At 38.6% G+C, this 23,848-nt stretch overlaps 1 protein-coding gene across 3 annotated transcripts in view; it reads left to right on the top strand.

Moving 5' to 3' along the window:
* The window catches only part of DTL (denticleless E3 ubiquitin protein ligase homolog), a 67,574-nt gene that overhangs the window by 4,281 nt on the left and 39,445 nt on the right, over window positions 1-23,848 (top strand). For 2 of the 3 annotated variants that reach the window (XM_025383609.1, XM_025383600.1), the window contains exons 2-5: window positions 4,746-4,844; window positions 7,543-7,604; window positions 7,689-7,809; window positions 21,961-22,026. Coding sequence is in view for 2 of the 3 variants with exons in the window: in XM_025383600.1 (XP_025239385.1) it covers window positions 4,746-4,844; window positions 7,543-7,604; window positions 7,689-7,809; window positions 21,961-22,026 (348 nt within the window). In the remaining variant the exon portion in view is untranslated. Of the gene's footprint in view, window positions 1-3,063; window positions 3,190-4,745; window positions 4,845-7,542; window positions 7,605-7,688; window positions 7,810-21,960; window positions 22,027-23,848 lie in introns of all 3 variants that reach the window. The other variant, XM_025383593.1, reaches the window with a different exon arrangement.

Genomic DNA, 23,848 nt, shown 5'->3' with positions numbered 1-23,848 from the left:
GTGAGTGAATCGATGAGTGAGTGGTCAGTCAGTGTGAAGACCTGGGACATTATACTACTGTAAACATCATAAACACTCTATACTTAGGCTGCATTAAATTGATTAAAAAATACTTTCTTGAATAATAAATTAACCTTAGGCTTAGCTTACTGTAACTTTTAAACTTACAAACATCTTAAATTTTTTAACTTCTTGACCCTTGTGGTAACAGCATAAAGCACAGACACGTTGTATAATTGTGCAAAATATTTTATTTCTTCATATTCTTATTCTATAAGTTTTTTTATTTTAAATTTTTTTCTTTTTTCTTCTTAACTTTTCAAACCTTTTGTTAAAAACTAAGACACAATAGGAATTTTTAGGCTTCATTATAATCTTATAAGACTACCATTGTGTATGCGGTTTGTCTTTGGCCAAAATGCCATTACATGACATATGACTGTATATCGTAGTTGAGTACAATAGTACCTCCTTATCCTTGAAGGATATGTTCCAAGACCCAACCCTATGTATGCTGTGTTTTTTACTATACAGACACATACCTATGATTAAGTTTAATTAGGTACAGTAAGAGATTAACAATAACTAATAATAACAGAACACTTATAACGATATTCTATAATAAAAGTTATGTGAAGGTGGCCTCTCGGAATATATCATTGTACTATACTTGCTCTTCTCGTGATGATGTGAGATGATATAATACCTACAACATGATGAGATGAAGTGAGATGAATGACGTAGGCAGGCACTGTGATATAACATTAGGCTACTACTGACCTTCCAACTATGTAACAGACAAAGCAGCGAAGTGACTAAAGAGCAGGTAACGTATATGGCACGGATACTCTGGACACAGATGATTCATAACCCTGGACAGGTCAGGGTAGGACAGTGTGAAATTTTCTTGCTACTCAAAATGGCACACAATTTAAAACTTATGAATTGTTTATTTCCGGAATTTTCAATGTAATAGTTTCAGACTATCGTTGACCATAGGTAACTGAAACCACAAAAAGCGAAACCACAGATGAGGGGTGACTACTGTATCTGGAAATTTAGTCTCTGAAAACTCTCATGTTCTTGTATACTACTTGGAATATGTGCATGTAACTCTAGGGGCTTAAGTTGTACAATGAGGAAATAATAGCTTTTTCCAAATGTGTTGTGGAGGTAAGCATTACAGTTTCATGTTCATAACACAATAAGGATCCAAAACTAGCTTAGGGTGGTTCATCAGTGAAGTGTGTATTGCAGGGATTGCATAAGTAGAGGAGTAGGCAAGGACCAATCACTCACCATTCATTGGTGTTTGGATGTTAATTGTAGGCAGTGACGCAGAGTTAAAGTCATTGTTTAATTGTAAAAAATTGCAGGTTTTTTGAAGTGTATCATCTTCATTTCAACCAAGTTGTTCAAAAGTCCCTTTTGAGTTTGCATTTTGCAGTTGATTTTTTTTTTTAATTCCAAAACATGTATATTTACATAACCTTTGAACAGAGGCTTTTGTTTTTACACACTTATTCTGTAGGTTAATACTTGTGAACTCAACGTAACTATTGCATTCTTTTTTTTTTTTTTTTTTTTTTTTGGAGACGGAGTGTTGCTCTGTCGCCCAGGCTGGAGTGCAGTGGCGCAGTCTCGACTCACTGCAAGCTCTGCCTCCCGGGTTCACGCCATTCTCCTGCCTCAGCCTCCTGAGTAACTGGGACTACAGGCGCCTGCCACCATGCCTGGCTAATTTTTTTTGTTTTGTTTTTGTTTTTATTTTTAGTAGAGACGGGGTTTCACGGATTAGCCAGGATGGTCTTGATCTCCTGACCTCGTGATCCTCCCGCCTCGGTCTCCCAAAGTGCTGGGATTACAGGCATGAGCCAATGCGCCCAGCCTATTGCATTCTTTTAGTGGTCTTTAACAGCTCCTTTACAATGATATCTGATGTTGAAATTATGACATGATGGCCCCAGAACTAATTATTAAATTTGGATTAAATTTTTTGGTGCCCTTCTATTGATTCCTTCAGGTTATGTCTGTGAACACAAATGTAGATTTGTCTGAGGTTATGTCAAGCTAGGATGTATTCTCCACATAGTACTTTTGATGAAAAGTGAGAATTCAGAGTACCCTAAAATGTGAGTTTGTTATGCTTTCAATAGATTGTAAACTCAGTGTTTCCTCCAATGCTTATTGAACATTTGGTTTTCAGTAATTACTTGTTGAATGAATGTTTCTTTTATATGTTTAAAATGTCTTGACCACAAATCAGTATGATAAAAACAAATCTCTGAAGATATCTTACTATGTAGGACCATAGTGCACGTTAGATCTCTGACCCAAGCAGAATAAACTTTTCTTCCACCCTGAGTTTCCTGTTCTCTGTTCTAAATTCAGTGAAAATTTACCCATCTTTCAAGACCTCCTGTAAAGACTGCCTGACCCACTGCCACTAGCCAGGGCTAACTAAATGTTGACTAGGGGTAGGTACATAACGCTTCACTTTACAATTTCTCTAATATCATTTAAGATACTATAAGCGTTGCTATTAACATTTTAGATTCCTACAATTTCAGCAGTAAAGGAAAAAGAAAGTAAATTTGGTGAATATGTTACTGGCTATAGTAGTTGCATTGATATATATTATTTTCTTTGGCTCTTTGACCACTGGATTTTGTATGATGTTCCAGCATAAGAATTTAATAGAAAGGGATAACAGTTTTAATGGAATGCTTTTGTGGTTGTCTCTTTGGTAGGAGAAGGAGGAAGATTTTTCTTAATATGCAAAGGCCTCTTATTTCTTCTAATCTCAATGTGCTAGTGAGAGTCTTCATTTTAGATAGTAAGCCCAAAGCTATACCTCCCCAGAAGTTGGAAGTGCTTTTTCATTTTTTCCTTAGGACTCTTTTAAGGAAATACCAGAAACAGTGTCTTCCATAGATATTAATAGTACGTGGATCTATGTTAATATCTAAAGTTTCTTAAGAACAAATATTTACCTCTGGATTTGTTAAAAATGCTGAAATGTGATGCTCTATTGGAATTCTATAAGGAATTGTCTTGTTTTAGGATGGTCTTCACAATACCCTCTACAATCCCTTCTGACTGGTTATCAATGCAGTGGTAATGATGAGCACACTTCTTATGGAGAAACAGGAGTCCCGGTTCCTCCTTTTGGATGTACCTTCTCTTCTGGTAAGAGAATTACTCTCTAGGCAAGGCTTGGACAGAAATGATCTATTTCACATTTACAGGGCAAATATACTTCAAAAAGTAAACTAGGTAGATGTTAGAGTTTTTGTAAAAACTGTTGTCTTTTGATTTATAAAATAGACTTTTCTTAATCTCTATGCATCATTAGCATAACTATATTTCTTCTAAAGCATAGGATTATTATAGCACCATTTTTAAAAAACCAATATAAGGAAATGGTTGCAAAGGTTCAGCTACAATGAAAACTGTTTTACCCAGTAGATACATACCCTTTGATCTGGTTGAATGTATCTTTCTGTGACTCACTGGGGAATATATGAACAGAAATAGAAGTACTTTGGCCAAGCTCAGTAGCTCAGGCCTGAAATCCCAGCACTTTAGGAGGCCAAGGCGGGTCTGGGTGCAGTGGCTCACACTTGTAATCCCAGAACTTTGGGAGGCCAAGGCGGGTAGATCACTTGAGGTCAGGAGTTCGAGGCCAGCCTGGCCAACATGGTAAAACCCCATCTCTACTAAAATTGCAAAAAATTAGCTGGGCGTAGTGGCGCATGCCTGTAATCTCAGCTACCTGGGAGGCTGAGACAAGAGAATCACTTGAACCTGAGAGGCAGAGGTTGCTGTGAGCCAAGATTGTGCCATTGCACTCCAGCCTGGGTGACAGAGTGAGACTTCATCTCCAAAAAAAGAAAAAAGAAAGAAATGGAAGTACTTATCTCCACCCATAATAGTTTTGAGGGGAGAGAAAAAGTTGTGAAAAGGAAATTTAAAACTAATAGACTCCTCACAGAAATTAGCCGAGCGTGGTGGTGCACGCCTGTAGTCCCGGCTACTGGGGAGGCTGAGGCAAGAGAATCGCTTGAACCTGGGAGTCAGAGGTTGCAGTGAGCCAAGATGACGCCACTGCATTCCAGCCTAGGTGACAGAGGGAGACTGCGTCTCAAAAACAAATAAAAACTAATAGCCTATTACGTAGTCATGATTGTGGTAAAAATACGTAAATAAAAATATGATTAAAAAAAAAAAAACAAAACTAATAGACTCAGCCTGCTGGCGGCCTACATCATCATATGCTTTTGTTTGCCATTGGCCAGTACCACTCCTGTTTTGTTTAAGTACAACCCTCGATTTAGCCCTTCTCTAAATAAGAGATTATGTGAAGAAAATTTTGGTGGTTTTGAGGAAGCTTAAAAAGTTTTGTGGCTGGGCGCAGTGGCTTATGCCTGTAATCCCAGCACTTTGGCAGGCTGAGGCAGGTGGATCACTTGAGGTTAGGTATTCAAAACCAGCCTGACTAACATGGTGAAACCCCATCTCTGGTAAAAATACAAAATTAGCTGGGTGTGGTGGTGCATGCCTGTAATCCCAGCTACTTGGGAGGCTGAGGCAGGAGAATCACTTGCACCCAGGAGGTAGAGGTTGCAGTGAGCCAAATCGTGCCATTGCAGTCCAGCCTGGGTGACAGAGCCAGACTCCGTCTAAAAAAAAAAAAAAATTTTTGTGTTACTCTTCATATATTTTATTCTTTATTTCTGCTTTAGCTCCCAATATGGAACATGTACTAGCAGTTGCCAATGAAGAAGGCTTTGTTCGATTGTATAACACTGAATCACAAACTTTCAGAAAGAAGTGCTTCAAAGGTAAGTCTAGGTCTACAATTTTTGTTTTAACATTTAAAAAACTTTACAGATCCTCAAGTGTATTATTATTTGAACACATTCTGTTTTAGTCTGTCTTGTGTTGCTACAAAGGAATAACTGAGACTGGGTAGTTTATAAAGAAAAAAGGTTTATTTGGTACATGATTCTGCTGGCTAGAAGATTAGACATCTGGTGAAGGCCTCAGTCTGCCCCAACTCATGGCAGAAAGCAAAGAGGAGCCCATGAATACAGAGGTTACATGGCAAGAGAAAGGGGTAGTACCAAGCTCTTTTTTTAACAATCAGCTCTCCAGGGAACTAATAGAGTGAGAAGTCACTCATCTGTTCACCTCTTAGGGAGGGCATTAATCTGTTCATGAGGGATACACCCCCATGACCCAAATGCCTTCCATTAAGTCCCACCTCCAACTTTCAGGATTAAATTGTAACATGAGATTTGGGAAGGGACAAACATCTGAAGTATATATAACACATTCCCGATTATGTTAACTTCTGATTAAGTCTTTTTAGGGACCAGGTTAGATGTGAATGGTGGACTACCTATCTGTCAATAACTGTTAACTATGACAATGCCTTTACTCAAAGTTAAGAAAAATACATTTTAGGATTAAAAACAATTCCTTCAAAAAGTTGAATCTTTAACACTTAATGTGGTTAGAGAAGTGTTGCTTTAAAATATTTATATTGATCAAACATTTTTCAGGTATAAAGCAAAGTTCTTCTAACCTTAAGAAGCTGATAATTTGGAACCTATAAGTCAAGTGTTGAAATAAATAAAACAAAGGCTATAAATTATACAGAAGTAGAAAGAAAACACACTGGTGTCAAAGAGAAAACTCTCATGTAGTAAAGAAGGCTAGGAAAATTTATGAAGAATGGGGCATTTGTGTTGGACTATGGTATTTAGACCGGTGGAAATGGAAGGGGGTACTCCAGGTGAAGGGAAAAGCATTAGCAAAGGTCTAGAGATGGAAAAGCATAGGATATAATAAAATAGGAAATGACCAATTTGGTTGGAATAAGATATCGAAAACAGTGAGAGATGAGGCTTGCAACCAAGATAAAGACTAAAGAATGCAAAATGTTGAATGTCAAACTAAAGTATTTTACATTCCATTCAGAGAGCATCATGAAGTTCTTTTTATTTTTGTTTTTTGTTTGTTTGTTTGTTTGTTTTTGGTAGAGATGGGGTTTTACCATGTTAGCCAGGCTGGTTAACTCCTGGCCTCAAGTGATCTGCCTGCCTTGGCCTCCCAAAGTGCTGGGATTACAGGTGTGAGCCACTGTGCCCAGCCAGTATCATGAAGATTTTTGAACTGGAATATGTTTCAGAAAGATTCCATTTTAGAGAATATATTACTAGTGAACTCATGGAAAGGAATTTGACATCAGATGTTAGTTCTCATGTGGTAAATAAGGGAATGTGTAATTTCTATGAGTCCACAAATTATCTTTGCTCATGCCAAAGGGTGCTGACTACTGATTTTTTATGTGTGCATCCTTGTTTTTATTATTTTAAGTTCCAGAGTACATGTGCAGGACATGCAGGTTTGTTATGTAGGTAAATGTGTGCCGTGGTGGTTTGCTACACATATCAACCCATCACCTAGGTATTAAGCCCAGCATGCATTAGCTTTTTTTTTTTTTTGAGACAGAGTCTTGCTCTGTCACCCAGGCTGGAGTGCAGTGGTGCAATCTCGGCTCACTGCAAGCTCCGCCTCCCGGGTTCATGCCATTCTCCTGCCTCAGCCTCCCGAGTAGCTGGGACTACAGGTGCCCGCCACCTCGCCCGGCTAGTTTTTTGTATTTTTTTTTTAGTAGAGACGGGGTTTCACTGAGCTAGCCAGGATGGTCTCGATCTCCTGACCTCGTGATCCGCCCGCCTCGGACTCCCAAAGTGCTGGGATTACAGTCGTGAGCCACCGCACCCGGCTGCATTAGCTATTTTTCCTGATGTTCTCCCTCTCCGTGCTCCCCCTCAACAATCCCCAGTGTGTGTTGTTCCCTTCCCTGTGTCCATGTGTGCTTGTTGTTCAGCTCCCACTTATGAGTGAGAACATACAGTGTTTCGTTTTCTGTTCATGCATTAGTTTGCTGAGGATAATAACTTCCAGCTCCATCCATGTCCCTGCAAAAGACATGATATCATTCCTTTTTATGGCTGCATTGCATTCCATGGTGTATATGTACCAAATTTTCTTTATCTAGTCTATCATTGATGGGCATTTGGGTTGATTCCATGTCTTTGCTATTGTGAATAGTGCTGCAGTGAACATATGCATGCATGTATCTTTATAATAAAATGATTTATATTCTTTTGGGTATATACCCAGTAATAGGTTTGCTGGGTCAAATGGTATTTCTGGTTCTAAGTCTTTTGAGGAAGCACCACACTGTCTTCCACAATGGTTGAATTAATTTATATTCCCACCAACAGTGTAAAACTATTCCTGTCTCTCCGCAGCCTTGCCAGCATGTGTTGTTTCTTGACTTTTTAAATAATTGCCATTCTGACTGGCGTGAGATGATATCTCACTGTGGTTTTGATTTGTATTTCTCTTAATGATCGACTACTGATCTTTTTACTACTACAGCTTTCCAGGCATTTAAACTTCTATTAATATGGCTACCACAGAATACAATTTAGACATTTCACATTTACCATTTTCTTTGTTTAGAATGGATGGCTCACTGGAATGCCGTCTTTGACCTGGCCTGGGTTCCTGGTGAACTTAAACTTGTAAGTGACTTTATTTCATTAGGATCTGGGTAAATACTGATAAGGGATTGCTTTGTTAAATTGTGCTTACCTTATTTTTGAAAGGTTACAGCAGCAGGTGATCAAACAGCCAAATTTTGGGATGTGAAAGCTGGTGAGCTGATTGGAACGTGCAAAGGTCATCAGTGCAGCCTCAAGTCAGTTGCCTTTTCTAAGTTTGAGAAAGGTAGGTTTGTGCTTATCCTCTTTCATCTCCTTAACCTTCTTTACAGTGGGGAGGTAAGAACCTGTAATTGTTTCTACCCTTTCCCCTATCAAAGTTACTACTTTACCTACCTAGATGATTAAGATTCTTTTTTTGGAGACAGTTTCATTCTGTTGCCCAGGCTGAAGCGCAGTGGCACCATCTCGGCTCACTGCTACCTCCGCTGCCTCCCAGGTTCAAGTGATTCTCCTGCATCAGCCTCTGGAGTAACTGGGACTACAGGCGCACAGCACCATGCCCAGCTAATTTTTTTGTATTTTTAGTAGAGATGGGGTTTCACCATGTTGGCCAGGCTGATCTAGAACTCCTGAGCTCGGGCAATCCACCTGCCTCAGCTTCCCGGAGTGCTAGGATTACAGGTGTGAGCCACTGCACTCAGCCAGGTGATTAAGATTCTAATATGACTGAAAACCTTAATAAAATTAAATTGGTTTTAGGCCCACTCTTCTGGACATTATCTCTAGCTTGTCTCTGAAAGTCAAGAGTCTTTGGTAAATTTTTATATAGTCATGCACATAAGGTGAAGATTTATAAACAGCTACGATACCATTGTTTAACTTTGATTGTTCATTGAAGTTAAAACCTTGTACTGGGCACTCATTAACTCTACTTGTAAAATCTAAATGAGCTATAAGGCTGATAAACTGAACATGATTTTCTACCTAACAATTTATCATGTATTTGGTTTAAATGGCCCGTTTTTTGTTTTGTGTTTGTTTTTTGAGATGGAGTCTCGCTCTTTCACCCAGGCTGGAGTGCAGAGGCCCGATCTTGGCTCACTGCAGCCTCCACCCCTCGGGTTCAAGCCAGCCTCCAGCCCCCGGGTTCAAGCAGTCATCTGCCTCAGCCTCCCAAGTACCTGGGATTACAGGAGCCCGCCACCACAGCCAGCTAATTTTTGTTTTTTAGCCGGGGTTTCACCATCTTGGCGAGGCTGGTCTTAAACTCCTGACCTCATGATCCACCTGCCTCAGCCTCCTGAAGTGCTGGGATTACAGGCGTGAGCCACTGCACCCGGCCAAATGGTCCAATTTTCTATTATGTTTTCAACTATTACTTAAAATTGATTTTCCTATGTTTATTTTATTGTTATAATGGACAAGGAAGATTTAAGAGTGATATAACACAGCACAGTACTATGGCAGCTAGGGAAAAATGTATCAGTGGTGTCTGAATAAGCTCTTCATTTCTGTTTTTTGTTTTGTTTTGTTTTGTTTTCTCCTTCCATTTGTTTCTCAGTAAATAAATTTTTTTTAATGGACCAACAAACATTTATCTCAAAGGAGTCTCTGAAGTAATCTGACTTTAATCTCTGAATAATAGTGACAGACATTACAATCTCCTTTATCACTTAAAAAAATACTCTATTTTAAAAATCAAATGTTTTCATTTATTCACCTGAGCCATTTAGGAGGTTAAGCTGGTTTGGACTGGTTGTCTGTTTTTTGAGACAAAGTCTCCCTCTGTTGCCCAGGCTGGAATGCAGTGGCATGATCTCGGTTCACTGCAACCTCCTCCTCCCAGGTTCAAGCAATTCTTATGCCTCAGCCTCCTGAGTAACTGGGATTACAGGCGTGCACCACCACACCCAGCTAATTTTTGTATTTTTAGTAGAGACAGGGTTTTGTCATGTCAACCAGGTTGGTCTCGAACTCCTAACCTCAAGTGATCTGCCCGTCTTGGCTTCCCAAAGTACTGAGATTACAGGCATGAGCCACCATGCCCAGCCTGGCTTGGACTTTTAAGAAAGTTGGTTTTAATCTACTGTGGTTGCAGTTGAAACTGGAACCTTTAAGGAGAACTATGGCATGATTTTTCTTATTTCTGCATAACTTTATTAACATATTTAAGTAGTTAGGTATGCTTGTGTTCTAGTTTTCTACACTCCTGTGTCAGAGTTCACTCTGAGTTTGTAAAAATAATGTTAAAATAATGAAAATTTACCTAACTACAGAATAATGGAAAACATCATATTTTTTGGTCCTTTTGCTTAATTTTTACAACTCTGCATGTGAACCAGCTTATGACAATGAGCTGTAGAAGAAAAGGCACTGAGTTAGAGATTGGGGCAGGTGGCTTTTTTCATGGCTTTCAGTAGTCCATAGGTGCTCTAGTGTAAATTAATCTGATCAGATACTACTGCCAAGCCCTGTGGTTTGTTTTGGTAAAACAGAACAGATAATAGCTCTATTCACTCCATCAGCCATAAGCCCTCTTACAGGACAAACCTTTGCAACTAAACATGGAAGCCCTTTGTTTTATTCTGGACTCTTGGGCAAAGTGATTTTTACCTCCTTGGGCCTTCATTTTCTAATTTTGTGAGATAAATACCTATTCTATTTAGGTCACAAAAATATTGTAGACATAAAAGTGAGGTGAAATATGAATGCTTTTTTTTTTAATCTGAGCTCATTATGGTGGCTCATTCCTATAATCCCAGCAACTTGGGAGGCTGAGAAGGATGGCTTCAGGCAGGAGTTCAAGACCAACCTGGATAACATAGTGAGCCCCTATATCTAAGAAAATAAAAAATTAGCTTGGTACAGTGGTATGCACCCGTAGTCCGAGCTACTTGGGAGGCTGAGGTGGGAGGATCGCTTGAGCTCAGGAGTTTGTGGCTGTAGTGAGCTATGATTGTGCCATTGTACTCTAGCCTGGGCAATAGAGTGAGACCCAGTCTCAAAATAAATTAAATCAATTGATCTGTCTATAATCAATCAGGGGACCATATAAATACTTAGTGTTTTGTGGGGGTTTTTGTAGGTAGCATGGTAGAAAAGATCATTGGTCCAGTTCTTCCCACCCTACCTGGGTAGGATACAAATAATTCTAACTGGACATAGTCATACTAACGGAATTTGCCTTCCCTAAGTATCTACCAACTAAAAGCAAAGAAAATGGACTCAGATAAGTGCTTTGTGTGGCAAAAGGGCAAGTATTAGAACTTTAGTGGAAAATTAAAATTGATTATAAATTTATTTCTATTTCCTCTCCTACAAACTTACCTATATTTGAACCTTCTTTCTCATCATTCTCAAGTTTTAATTAAATGAGAATCTCTTGGAAGTGGGCCAGGCATTTATTTTTTTAAAGTTCCTCAAGGGATTCCAATTTGTAGCTAAAATTGAGAAACATTCTTGATTCTTCCCAAGACCTTCCCCCATTGCATGTATCCCCACTACCCTGTATCTTCAAGTTCTCCCTCTCTATTGGCTGATTCTCCTTAGGAAAGACTCAAGAATGCCTGTGACCTATTTTCCCAAATATCTTAACCCTGTGTTCTCTTTTAGTTACTGTTACATATTTTCCATCTCCTTTAATTTGGTTTAATCTATTTTCCACATCTAGCCCTCTTCCTGAAATCACTCTTGCTAAGGTTATTATCTAATTATCAGAAAGCGTGAAACTTTCCAGGTCTTTTCTTCTGCTTGTATAATATGCTACACTTTTAGTGTTTATAATATGTTACACTTTTAGTGTTTATAAAATTCCAGTAAAAGTATTTGCTTAGAATCTGTGATATCCCACTCCCTCTGGTACTCCTTCTGCTTTCTCTTTATTCTTTCATAGTTGCTTTTACCTAGCTTGAAGTGTTAGCAAGGCCCAGGATTTGGTGTTTAGCCTTTTTTTGCTTTCAACCTATACCTTCTTGGACAGTTTCATCTGTACCAGTTTTGTTTTGTTTTTCATTCTGCTTGTGTTGACCCAGATCTATAATCCTAGCCTTAAGCTTTCTGCAGGTACTTCAGATTCAACATAGCAAAAACTGAACCCACAATTTCCTTCCTGAACTCATGATTTCTCCCTGGCAATGCCATCTTTTTCCTCTCCTCTGGTATCACTTCCTTGAATAACTTCATTTAACATTTCTTATAGTGCGAGTCTGATGGTAATAATTTACCTTTGTTTTTCTTTATCTGAAAATGTCCTTATTTCATCGTCATTCTTGAAGGACATTTTTGTTGGATATGAAATTCTGGGTCAACAGCTTTTTTTCCTTTCATTGCCTGAAGATGTTCCACTATCATCTCTGCTTTCATTGAAAACTCTGTGGTTGTTAAAATCATTTCCCTGTATATAATATGCTGTTTTTCCTGACTAATTTCAGGATTTTCTGTCTTTGGTTTCTAGCAGTTTGACTGTGGTATGTCTAGTCATGGTTCCCTTCACAGTTTTCCTATTTGAAGCTTGCTGAGCCTTTTGTATTTGTAAATTCCTTTTTACTGAATAGGGAATTTTTCTATCATTTCTTGAAATATTTTTTCTGGGCCAGGCATGGTTACTCAGGCCTGTAATCCAAGCACTTTGAGAGGCTGAGGCAGGCAGATCACCTGAGGTCAGGAGTTCAAGACCAGCCAGGCCAACACGATGAAACCCCATCTTTAATAAAAGTACAAAAATTAGTTGGGCGTTGTGGTGGGCACCTGTAATTTCAGCTACTCAGGAGGTTGAGGCAGGAGAATTGCTTGAACCTGGGAGGTGGAGGTTGCAGTTAGCTGAGATCGTGAGTGTGCACTCCACATTCCAGCCTGGGCAACAGAGCAAGACTCTGACTCAAAAAAAAAAAAAGAAAGAAATATTTTTTCTGCCTAATTTATTCATATTTTCTCTCCTCCCTGCTTCTTCTGGTACCCTAATTACTCATATGTATATATATATTTTCAATTACTCATATATTTGACTTTTCTAAATTATCCCATGCGTCCTTGAGGTTTTCTTTTTTTTTCAGTTATCCTAAATTTAAGATAAACTGAAAAAGCCATAACATCCATCCATTTAAAGTGCACGTTTTAGTGGTTTTTAGTTTATTCACTGAGTTGTGCAGCTATCACCACAATCTAAATGTAGAATCTTTTCATCAACCCAAAAAGAAACTTGAACATATTAGCAGTACTTTCACTCATTCCTTCCAACCCTATACAACCACTATAGTAATTTCGGTCTCTATAGATTTGCCCGTTATACACATGCATACAAATAGAATGATACAATATGTGATCTTGTGTGACGAGTTTCTTTAATTTAACATAATGTTCAGTTCTGTTTTTCTCTCTCTTCTTCAAATTGAATGATTTCCATTAATTTGTCCTAAAGTTCACTTTCTCAATTTTCTCCAGTCTATTCTTAGGCCTATCAAGTGAATGTTTTCATTTCAGATACTGGTTTTCAGTTCTAAAATTTTCTTATTTTTTTTTTTTAAAGACAGGGTCTTGCTCTGTTGCCCAGGTTAGAGGGCGGTAGCATGATCATAGGTGCATGCCACCATGCCTGGCTAATTTCTTTTTGTATTTTTTGTAGAGATAGAGTTTCACCCATGGTTGGTCTTGAACTTCTGGGTCCAAGGGATCTGCCAACCCAGCCTCCCAAAATGCTGGGTTTACAGGCATGAGCCACGGTGCCTGACCTTCATTTGTTTCCTGCTGAGATTTATCATCTTTTTATTGATTGCAAATGTATATATTTTTTTCTTCCTTTTTTTTTTTGTTATTGTTGTTGTTGTTTGAGACAGGGTCTTACTCTGTCATCCAGTTTGGAGTACAGTGGTGAAATCTGCTCACTGCAACCTCTGCCTCCCAGGCTCAAGTGATCGTCCCACCTCAGCCTCCCAAGTAGCTGAGGCTATAGGTGCATACCACCACACCCGGCTAATTTTTGTATTTTTTGTAGAGATGGAGTTTTGCCATGTTGCCCAGGCCAAGTGTACGTTTCTTTAACTCATTTAACATGGATATGTATCCTTTACAACCTTATCTGATAAATCAACATCTGGATTATCTTGGGATTGGCTTCCATTGAGAATACTTCATTTTCCTGGCTCTTTGTAAGTCAAGTAATTTAAGATTATATTCTGGACATTGCGAATGGTATGATGGATTCTAGATTCTGTTATATTGCTTAGAAAAGAGTTGGTGTTCCTTTTTTAACAGGCAGTTCACTTGTTTAGATCCAAATTGAAGACTATCACACCTACAGGAGGACAGTGGATCTTATCTCAATTATTTTCTTTAGTTTAAGCCTCAGTTGCAAACTGCTTTCAGTTTCTCTTGCCCATATTGTACAGGGGTTAGCCAGAGACTTGGACTGAGTTTAAACATGGAATCATAATTCCATGGGTTCCCTTTCTCTAGCTGTATCCAGGTTTTCCCATCCCCTCACTCTCTGACTGTTCTTGTTGCTCCCAGTCTCCTTTTCCTGGTTCTTCTGACTTGAAAGATGGCAGATTTTTTAATTTGCATTTTAGCTGCCTGGTATTAATGCTGCAACTTTGGCTGTCCTCAAGGTAAAACCACACACACACAAAAAAAGCAAAACAAAAAACCCAGTAACTTAATCTCAGGCCAATCATTTGCTAAAGATGTTGACTCTCCTCCAAAAATTGTGTGTTTAAGAGGAAAGTGGGCTGGACTTGGTGGCTCATGCCTATAATCCCAGCACTTTGCGAGGCTGAGGTGGGCAGATCACCTGAGGTCAGGAGTTCAAGACCAGCCTGGCCAAGATGGTGAAACCCTATCTCTACCAAAAATATAAAAAATTAGCAGGGTGTGGTGGTGCATGCCTGTAATCCCAGCCACTTGGGAGACTGAGGCAGGAGAATTGCTTGAACATGGGAGGCTGAGGTTGCAGTGAGTCAAGATCGTGCCACTGCACTCCAGCTTGGGTGACAGAACGAGATACCATCTCAAAAAAAAAAAAGGAGGAAAGTGGTAACTTAAAGGGAGGAGTAAATTTTATCCCCAAACAACAGTTTCTACTTTAGGCAACAAATTCCAACAAAAGAGGGGGAAAATGAACCTGAGTGAGAGTCTGTACAACCAAAGCTGTTAAAAGGAATGAATAGTGCCTGACACTTAAAAAGTGCTGAATTAGATGAATGGGTTCAACATGACTGACTAGATGCATCTGGCACTCACCTCTTTCACAGAGTGGAACCCAAATAGTGAGATATAGTGATAGTGAGATCGTAGATAATCACACTTCAAATAGATCATCTAAGGGAGAACACTGGGATTCAACAGGGAAGTAACAAGAAGCTCTGGAAGCAAGGAAGGAGAGAAAAGTAAAGCAGCCTATTTGACTGGGATCAGCTAGGAATCTGGAGAGGCTTCCTATGCAGGGAAAGAGGAAGTGAGACACACAGCAGCCCAAATACCCACTGTGAACCCTAATAATAATAGCCATGGGAGACCCCCTTGATGCTCATGGACCCTGAGACTAACATAGGGAGCTGCCTGGAGACTTCATGAAGGCATTGCTCCAGAGAGATATCATACTGGGTCCCACAAACCTCCAAGTCCTAAGCAGCTGTAACACAGTTTGATTTTCAGAGCCCAGCCCCCACCAGACTGTGTCCTGCCCTGCCACCCAGGCTGAATTAGGAGCCACACACAGCAACCTCATTCCCCTGAATGGAGGGGCAGCTGCACATTTTCACACTTCCCAAGGACAAATTCCACTGCCTGCAACCACCACCACTCTGAGCTGCCGCAGGGCAGAGGTGTAAGCGAAGCCCAGTCCCTTTACTGCCTGCCTATGGATACTCCCAGGGAAAGCAACCCCACTCTCCATGTCAGTACTGCAGCATAGCTGCTGCTGCCCTTTACTTGAGCATTCCACCGGAAGCCTGGGGATCACCCCACCCCTGCCTTCCATAGCCAGCACCTGCAGGCACCACCAGGGTCACCGAGGGCAGTTCTACCCAGCCTAGCTTCATACCCGCCACTACCCAAGCACACTATCTGGGAAGCCTGAGGATTGCCCAGTTCAGTTCATCACCAGTGGTGCCTGAGCACTCCTCTTAGAGTCTGAAGTTGGGGCTACTCAATCTGCTGCTACCACCACAGCTGGCATCAACCTGTACGTGCAACCTGCAGGTCTGGGGACTGGCCTGCCCAACCTGTCACAGCCACTGCCAGCACTAGTATGGAACACTTGGGTTCCAGGGGATTTTTCCATCACTGCTACTGTCATCACCCACATCACTCCACACCTGCTGCCCAAGGGCTCAAGAACTTGCCCACCTACCTGGCCCACTGCTGCCATTTCCAATACCTGAGTAAGCCATCTGAAGGCCATAGAATCTACCTGCCTGGATCCATTAACACCAGTGCCAGTGTATGCTGCCTTGGAGCCAAAGGACAAGCAGGCTCAGACCACTGCTGCCACCACTGAGGCCTGAAGACTGGCCTACCTGGTATTTCAGTTTCTGGCAAAACTTAACCAGTCTGCACTAACAACCACACTCTAATCTACCAATGAAACCACAGATACCACTGACTCTATTTATGGCCAAAAGGAATGGTAGAGACTATGCTACTGCATGCATCCAGAACCAAAGCCAAGTATCCTTTCCAACCATCACCATAGATACATCTTCAGGAAAATGTTCTCCACTACAAACCAAATTCAAAAAATTGGAAGAAGCAACTATTACACCAGGTGTACAAATATCAACATAAAAACACAGAGAAATTGAAAAGCAAGGATATGTGACACATCCAAAGGAACACAGTAATTCTTCAGCAACAAATCCCAATCAAAAAGGAATTCACAAAATCCTGAAAAAATGATCCAGAATATTGACACTAAGGAAGCTCAGTGAGATACAAGAGAATTCTGAAAGACAATACAAAGAAACAGAAAAATAATTAAGGAAATGAAGAATCTACCAAAGAGATAGGTATTATAAAATAGAGCTAAATTCTGAACTACAGAATTCATTGAATGAAATACAAAATACCTTTGAAAGCTTCAACAATGCACTAGATCAAGCAGAAGAATCCCAGAACTTGAAGAAGTATTGAAGATCTTTTAAAATAACCTAGTCAGACAAAAATAGAGAAAAAATAATAAAGATGAATGACTAAAGCTCTCATGGCATATGGGACACTATAAAGTGGCCAAATATATGAATTTTCAGTGTCCCAGAAGACAAAGATGAAAGAGTTAGAAAGCCTATTTAACAAAATAATAGGTGAAAACTTCCCAAGTCTAGCAAGAGATTTATATATCCACATACAGGAGGCTCCAAGATCCCCACAAGTATATAATTCAAAAAGGTTTTTTTCCATGTCACATTGTAGTCAAACTGTCAAAAGTCAAAGACAAAGTGAAAAATTCTAAAAGCAAAGAAAAAACATCTAGTCACCTATAAAAGAAACCCCACCAGACCTAACAGCAGATTTCACAGCAGAAATCTTACAGTCCAGGAGAGGATGAGATGATATATTCAACATGCTTAAAGAAAAAAACAAAAACAAACAAACAAAAAACCCTGCCACACAAGAATACTACACCCAGTAAAATTATCCTTCATAAATAAAAGAGAAATAAAGTCTTTCCCAAACAAACAAAAACTGAGGAAGTTAATCACCATAGATGGGCCATACAAAAATTACTTAAAGGAGTCTTATACCAGGAAGTGAAGAACAATATCTACTATTATGAAAATACAAAAACCACTGGTAAGCAGACACACAAGAGAGAGGAAAGACTGAAATGTTACCACTATAGAATACCATGAAACCACAATGATAAAAAGTACCAGAGAAAGGAAGGAACAAAGGATATACAAAACAACCAGAAGTCAATCAATAAAGTTAGGAATAAGCCTTCACATATCAATAATATTGAATGTAAACATGTTAAACTTTCCATTTAAAAGATACAGACTGGGCAAATAGACAAACATGACTTAATTATATACTGCCTACAAGAAATGCATCTCACCTGTGAAGACACATATAAACTGAAAATAAAGGAATGTAAAAAGATATTACATGCAAATGGAAACCAAAAGCAAGCAAGAATAGCTATATTTACATCAGATAAAACAGACTTTATGTCAAAAGCAGTAAGAAGAAATGAAGGTTATTCAATGATGATAAATCAATGCAGCCAAAGGATATATCAATTCTAAACATGTATATACCTAACACTGGAGCACACAGATATATAAAGCCAATATTATTAGATTTAAAGGGAGAGAGAGACTCCAGTGCAATAGCAATTGAGGACTTCAACACCCCACTTAGCATTAGACAGATATCTAGACAGAAAATTGGATTTAAACTGCACATTAGACCAAATGGACCTAACAGATATTTACAGAACATTTCATCCAACAGCTACAGAACACACATTCTTCTCATCAACAAACAGAATATTCTCCAAGATAGACCACATGTTAAGACACAAAACAAGTCTCAACACATTTTTAAAAACTGAAATAATGTTAGGTATCTTCTGAGACCACAATGGAATAAAACTAGAAATCAACAACAAAAGGAAGTTTGGAAACTATAAATACATGGAAATTAAGCAGTATGGTATGAATGACTTGGGTCAAGGAAGAAATTAAGAAGGAAATTTTTACAATTCTTGAAACAAATGAAAATTGAAACCCAACATACCAAAACCCATGAGATACAATAAAAGCAGTGCTAAGAGGAAAGTTTATAGCAATAAGCATCTATATCAAAAAAGTAGAAAGACTTTAAAAAAATCTAATGGTATACCTCAGGGAACCAGAAAAGCAAGAACAAACCAAACCCCGGATTAACAGAGGGAAATAATAAATAGCAGAGCAGAACTAAATAAAATAAAGACTTAAAAAGCAAGAAAAAGGGTCAGAAAAACAAAAGGTTGGTTTTTGGAAAAGATAAAATCAATAAAGTACTTGCTAGACTAACCAAGAAAAAAAGAAAGATGGTCTAAATAAAATCAGAACTGAAAAAGGAAACATTACAACTGATACCACAGAAATACAAAAGATCATCAGAAACTATTGTGTACAGCTAACTAGAAAACCTAGAGGAAATGGATAGATTACAAGACACAACCTACCAAGACTGAATCAGAAAGAAATAGGAAACCTGAACAAATCAATAATAACAAGATCAAAGCAAGAATAAGTCTTCCAGCAAAGAAAAGTTCAGGACCAGACTCTACCAAAAAAAAAAACCTCAGATCTAATAAATTCATTAAAAGTTGCAGGATACAAAATCAACATACAAAAATCAATAGCATTTCTATACATTGATAATGAATTAGCTGAGAGAAATCAGGAAGGCAATCTCATTTACAATAGCTACCAAAAAATAAAACACCTAGGAATAAATGTAGCCAAAGAGGTGAAAGATCTCCACAAGGAAAACTATAAAACACTGATCAAAGAAATTGAAGAGGAGACAAATGGAAAGAGACCTCATGCTCATGGATGGGAAAAATTATTTTCCCATGGGCATACTGCCCAAAGCAATCTACAGATTCAGTGCAATCCCTATCAAAATACCAATATCATTTTTCACAGAAGTAGAAAAAACAATCTTAAAATTTATGTGGAGCCAAAAAGAACCCAAATGCCAAAGCAATCCTAAGCAAAAAGAATAAAGCTAATATAGCTAAAACAGCATGGCATTGGCGTAAAAACAGACACACAGACCAATGGAACAGAAAAGAGAATTCAGAAATAAATCCATATATTTGCAGCCAACTGATTTTTCAATAAAGGTACCAAGAACATATAATAAATGGTGCTGGGAAAAGTGAGTATCCATATGCAGAAGAATGAAACTGTACCCCTGTCTCACTATATTAAAGAAAATCAAGATAGGCTGGGCATGGTGGCTCATGCCTGTAATCCTAGCACTTTGGGAGGCCAAGGCAGATGATTGCCTGAGCTTAGGAGTTCAAGACCAGCCTGGGCAACATGGCAAAACCCCACCTCTACTAAAATACAAAAAATTAGCTTGGCGTGGTGGGCGCGCCTGTAGTCCCAGCTCCTTGGAAGGCTGAGGCTTAAGAATCGCTTGAGCACAGGAGGCAGAGATTGCAGTGAGCCAAGATAGCACCACTGCATTCCACCCTGGTTGACACAGTGGGACTCAGTCTCAAAAAAAATAAAAATAAATCAAGATGGATTATAAAGACTTAACTGTAAGACCTGAAACAAAACTAGAAGAAAATTTAGGGAAAGCACTTCAGGATATTGGTTTAGGCAAAAATTTTACGGCCAAGAACTCAAAAACACAGACAGTAAGAACAAATAAATAAACTAGACTATACTAAACTAAAAAGCTTCTGCATGCCAAAACCTTTTGAATGGGAAGTATTTGCAAACTATTCATCTAATAAGGGAATAATATGTAGAATCTATACAAGGAACTCGAACAATTCAACAGTAGAAAAAACAATTAAAAAGTAGGCAAACACAGACTGGGCAATGTGGCAAAACTGGCTCTGCAAAGAAAAACAAAAAAATTAGCTGGGCATGGTGGTGCCCTACTGTAGTCCCAGCTATTTGGTGGGACTGAGATGAGAGGATCACCTGAGCCCTGAGCGGTGATTACACCACTGTACTCCAGCCTAAGTGACAGTGAGATCCTGTCTAAAAAAAAAAAAAAAAAAAAAAAGTAGGCAAAGAACATGAATAGACATTTCATGAAAGAGGACATACAAACGGTCAGCAGGTATATGAAAAACTGCTCAACATGACTAATAACCACAGTGAGATATCATCTTAACCCAGTTAGAATGGCTATTATTAAACAAAACATGCTGGCAAGGATGTGGAGAAAAGAGAACTCTTGTACACTGTTGATGGGAATGTAAATTAGTACAGCCACTATGGAAAACAGTAAGATTTCTCAAAAAAAAAAAAAAATAGAATTACTATTGATCTAGCAGTCTCATTATTGGGTATAGAGCCAAAAGGAAACAGTGTATCAAAGGGATAACTGCAGTCACATTATTGCAACACTATTCACAATATCCAAGATACGGAATCAATCTGTCTATTAACGAACAAATAAGAGTTTTTAAAAATTGTAGTATATACACAATTGAATACTATTTGGCCATAAGAAAGAATGAAATGTCATTCACATCAACATTATGTTAAACAAGACAGGCACAAAAGATAAATTTCACATGTTCTCACTTATATGTGGGTGCTAAAACAATCTCACGGAGGTAGAGAATAAAATGATAGATAACCAGAGGCTGGAAAGTGAGTGGGTGTGAGGGTGGAATGAAGAAAGGTTGCTTGATGGATACAAGCATAAAGTTAGAAGGTATAAGTTCCATTGTTCGATACCTGACTATTGTCACCTTACAAAATATTGTATATTTCAAGCAGCTAGAAGAGACGAATTGAAATGTTCCCAGCACATAGAAATGATGAATACTCAAGGTGATGGATACCAGATACCCTGACTTGATCATAACACATTCCAGGCAGATATCAAAATATCACATATACCCCATAAATATGTAAACTATTATGTATATCAGTAAGCAAAATTGCATGTTTTCATTCAGTTTCCACAGAGCCCTCAGATAGTTGTTTTTGTGTTTTATCCCATTTACAACTAATGCAAGTAGATTAGTTTTAAGTGCTCACTCTTTCACACAGGAGGCAGGGGGTTTTTTGGCTTACTTTTTTTTTTTTTTTTTTTTTTTTTTTTTTTTTTGAGACGGAGTCTCGCTCTGTCACCCAGGCTGGAGTGCAGTGGCCGGATCAAAGAATAAAACATTACAGATAAATTGAAGTTCTCCTATAGTGCCTTCTCCAATCCCACTGCATCCCAGAGACAGCCTCTTTCACAAACTTCATACGGATCTGGTCCATATTTTTATACTGAGCCAATACAGTTTAGAGGTTTGGAGTGTAAGCTGATTCATACTGCCAGGAATACCTTTACAAGTTATTTACCCTCTCTGTGCCTCTCTTGGTACCTACCTAATAAGGTTGATAGCAAGGATTGAGATAATTTGTATAAAACATGTGGGATAGTAGCTAACATTTAGAATAATAAGCACTCTGTATTTTGACTGTTGCTTGTCATTCTTACTATAACCACTATATATTTTATATGGGTTTTAAAAAATTTACAGAGGGGTGATTCTATAAAGTTTTGGTTCAACATTAGTATCTCAAGCTCTTCGTAATCCTTTTTCCTATTTGTTATTGAGCCATATATTTTTAAATGTTTGACTCCAGTGCCAGATACAGTACCTAGCACATAATAGATAGTCTAGGAAATTTAAATTGAAATATATGTGTCATTTACTGGTTTTGTTAACCTCTCAATAATCTGTTTATTTCCCGCACAGCTGTATTCTGTACAGGTGGAAGAGATGGCAACATTATGGTCTGGGATACCAGGTGCAACAAAAAAGGTTAGATTTTAATTCTGAGAGATTTGGGATTACCCTGTACTTAATTTTGAGTGAAAGAGTTAGTGATTTCATCTGATTACCGCCAGGGGGCGTGTACTCATAATTCCCCATTTCTGCTCACTGTTCCAGATCTCAGGATCTTTGTCATTGTTACAAGTATTACACTCATGTATTTATCTCATATTGTCTTCTGAATTATAATGCTATTTACCCACATTATTGATGGACTTAAAAATATTAATACGCAGCCTCACTGGTAAATGTCTTTAAATTTATTTTGGTTTTCAAGAATTTTTATTTTTTTATTTTATTTTATTATTTTTTTTGAGCTGGAGTCTCCGTTGCCCAGGCTAGAGTGCAGTGGCATGAACTTGGCTCACTGCAGTCTCCACCTGCTAGGTTCCACCAATTCCTGTAGCTCAGCCTCCTGAGTAGCTGGGATTACAGGCACCCGCCACCATGCCTGGCTAATTTTTGTTTTTTTTTAATAGAGGTGGGGTTTCACTATGTTGGCCAGGCTGGTCTCAAATTCCTGACCTCAAGTGATCTGCCCACCCCGGCCTCCCAAGGTGCTGAAATTATAGGTGTGAACCACCATGCCCAGCCTGATTTTAAAGAATTAGATTGAATTCAAACATAAACTCATGGTTGTCTCGTGATGCCATTAAGCAGACAATGATGATTATCTTACTGTTCACGTTTAGTTAATTTATTAAAAATTTAGTTTCTGCATTTTGAAAAATTGATAACATAGTTGTACATATTTTGGGGGGTATATGTGATATCTTGATACATATATAGAACATGAAATGATCAAATCAGGGTAATTGGGAAATCCATCACCTCAAACATTTTTCTTTGTGTTTGTTGGAAACATTACAATTCTTCTCTTCTAGTTTTTTTTTTTTGTTTTTTTGGAGATGGAGTCTCACTCTGTCACCCAGGCTGGAGTGCAGTGGCGTGATCTCACCTCGCTGCAACCTCCACCTCCTGGGTTCAAGTAATTCTCCTATCTCAGCCTCTCGAGTAGCTGGGATTACAGGTGCATGCCACCACGCCCTGCTAGTTTTTGTATTTTTAGTAGAGACAGGATTTCACCATGTGGCCAGACTGGTCTGGAACTCCTGACCTCAGGCAATCTGCCTGCCTTGGCCTCCCATTCTTCTAGCTATTTTGAAATAGATAATAAAATTATTTTGAAAAATTTTAATAAACCTTATTTTGTAGAACAGTTTTAGGTTCACAGCAAAACTGAGCAGAAAGTATAGAGAGTTCCTATATAGCCCCTGTCCTGCCCACACACAGGCTTCCCCACTGACAACATCCTATGCCTGAGTGGTACATTTGTTATATAATCAGTGAACCTATATCAACACATGCTGTCACCCAGAGTTTATAATTTACATTAGTGTTATATAGTCTTAGTATTACACATTCTGTGGATATTGACAAATCTGTAATGACACGCGTCCACCATTGTAGCATCATACAAAATAGTTTCACTACTCTAGAATTCTTCTGTGCTCCAATTATTCATCCCTACCTCCCTCTAAGCCCTGGCAACTGCTGATCTTATTACTTCCCCTAGTCACATTTCCTCCATGTCATTTTATGGCTTTATCAAGCTCATTTATTTTTAGTGCTGAATAATATTCCATTGTCTGGATGAACCACAGTTTATACATTCACCCACTGAAGGACATCTTTGTTTTTTGTTTTTTTGGAGATGGAGTCTTGGTTGTTTCCAAGTTTTGGCAATTATTAAAGCTGTTAAAACATCTCTCCGTTTTTATACATTATAGTCTCACCACAGGAGATGTAG

This window comes from Theropithecus gelada, chromosome 1, assembly GCF_003255815.1.
Source record: "Theropithecus gelada isolate Dixy chromosome 1, Tgel_1.0, whole genome shotgun sequence".
Taxonomy (NCBI): Eukaryota; Metazoa; Chordata; class Mammalia; order Primates; family Cercopithecidae; genus Theropithecus; species Theropithecus gelada.
This window is presented reverse-complemented; position numbering and strand designations above follow the sequence as displayed.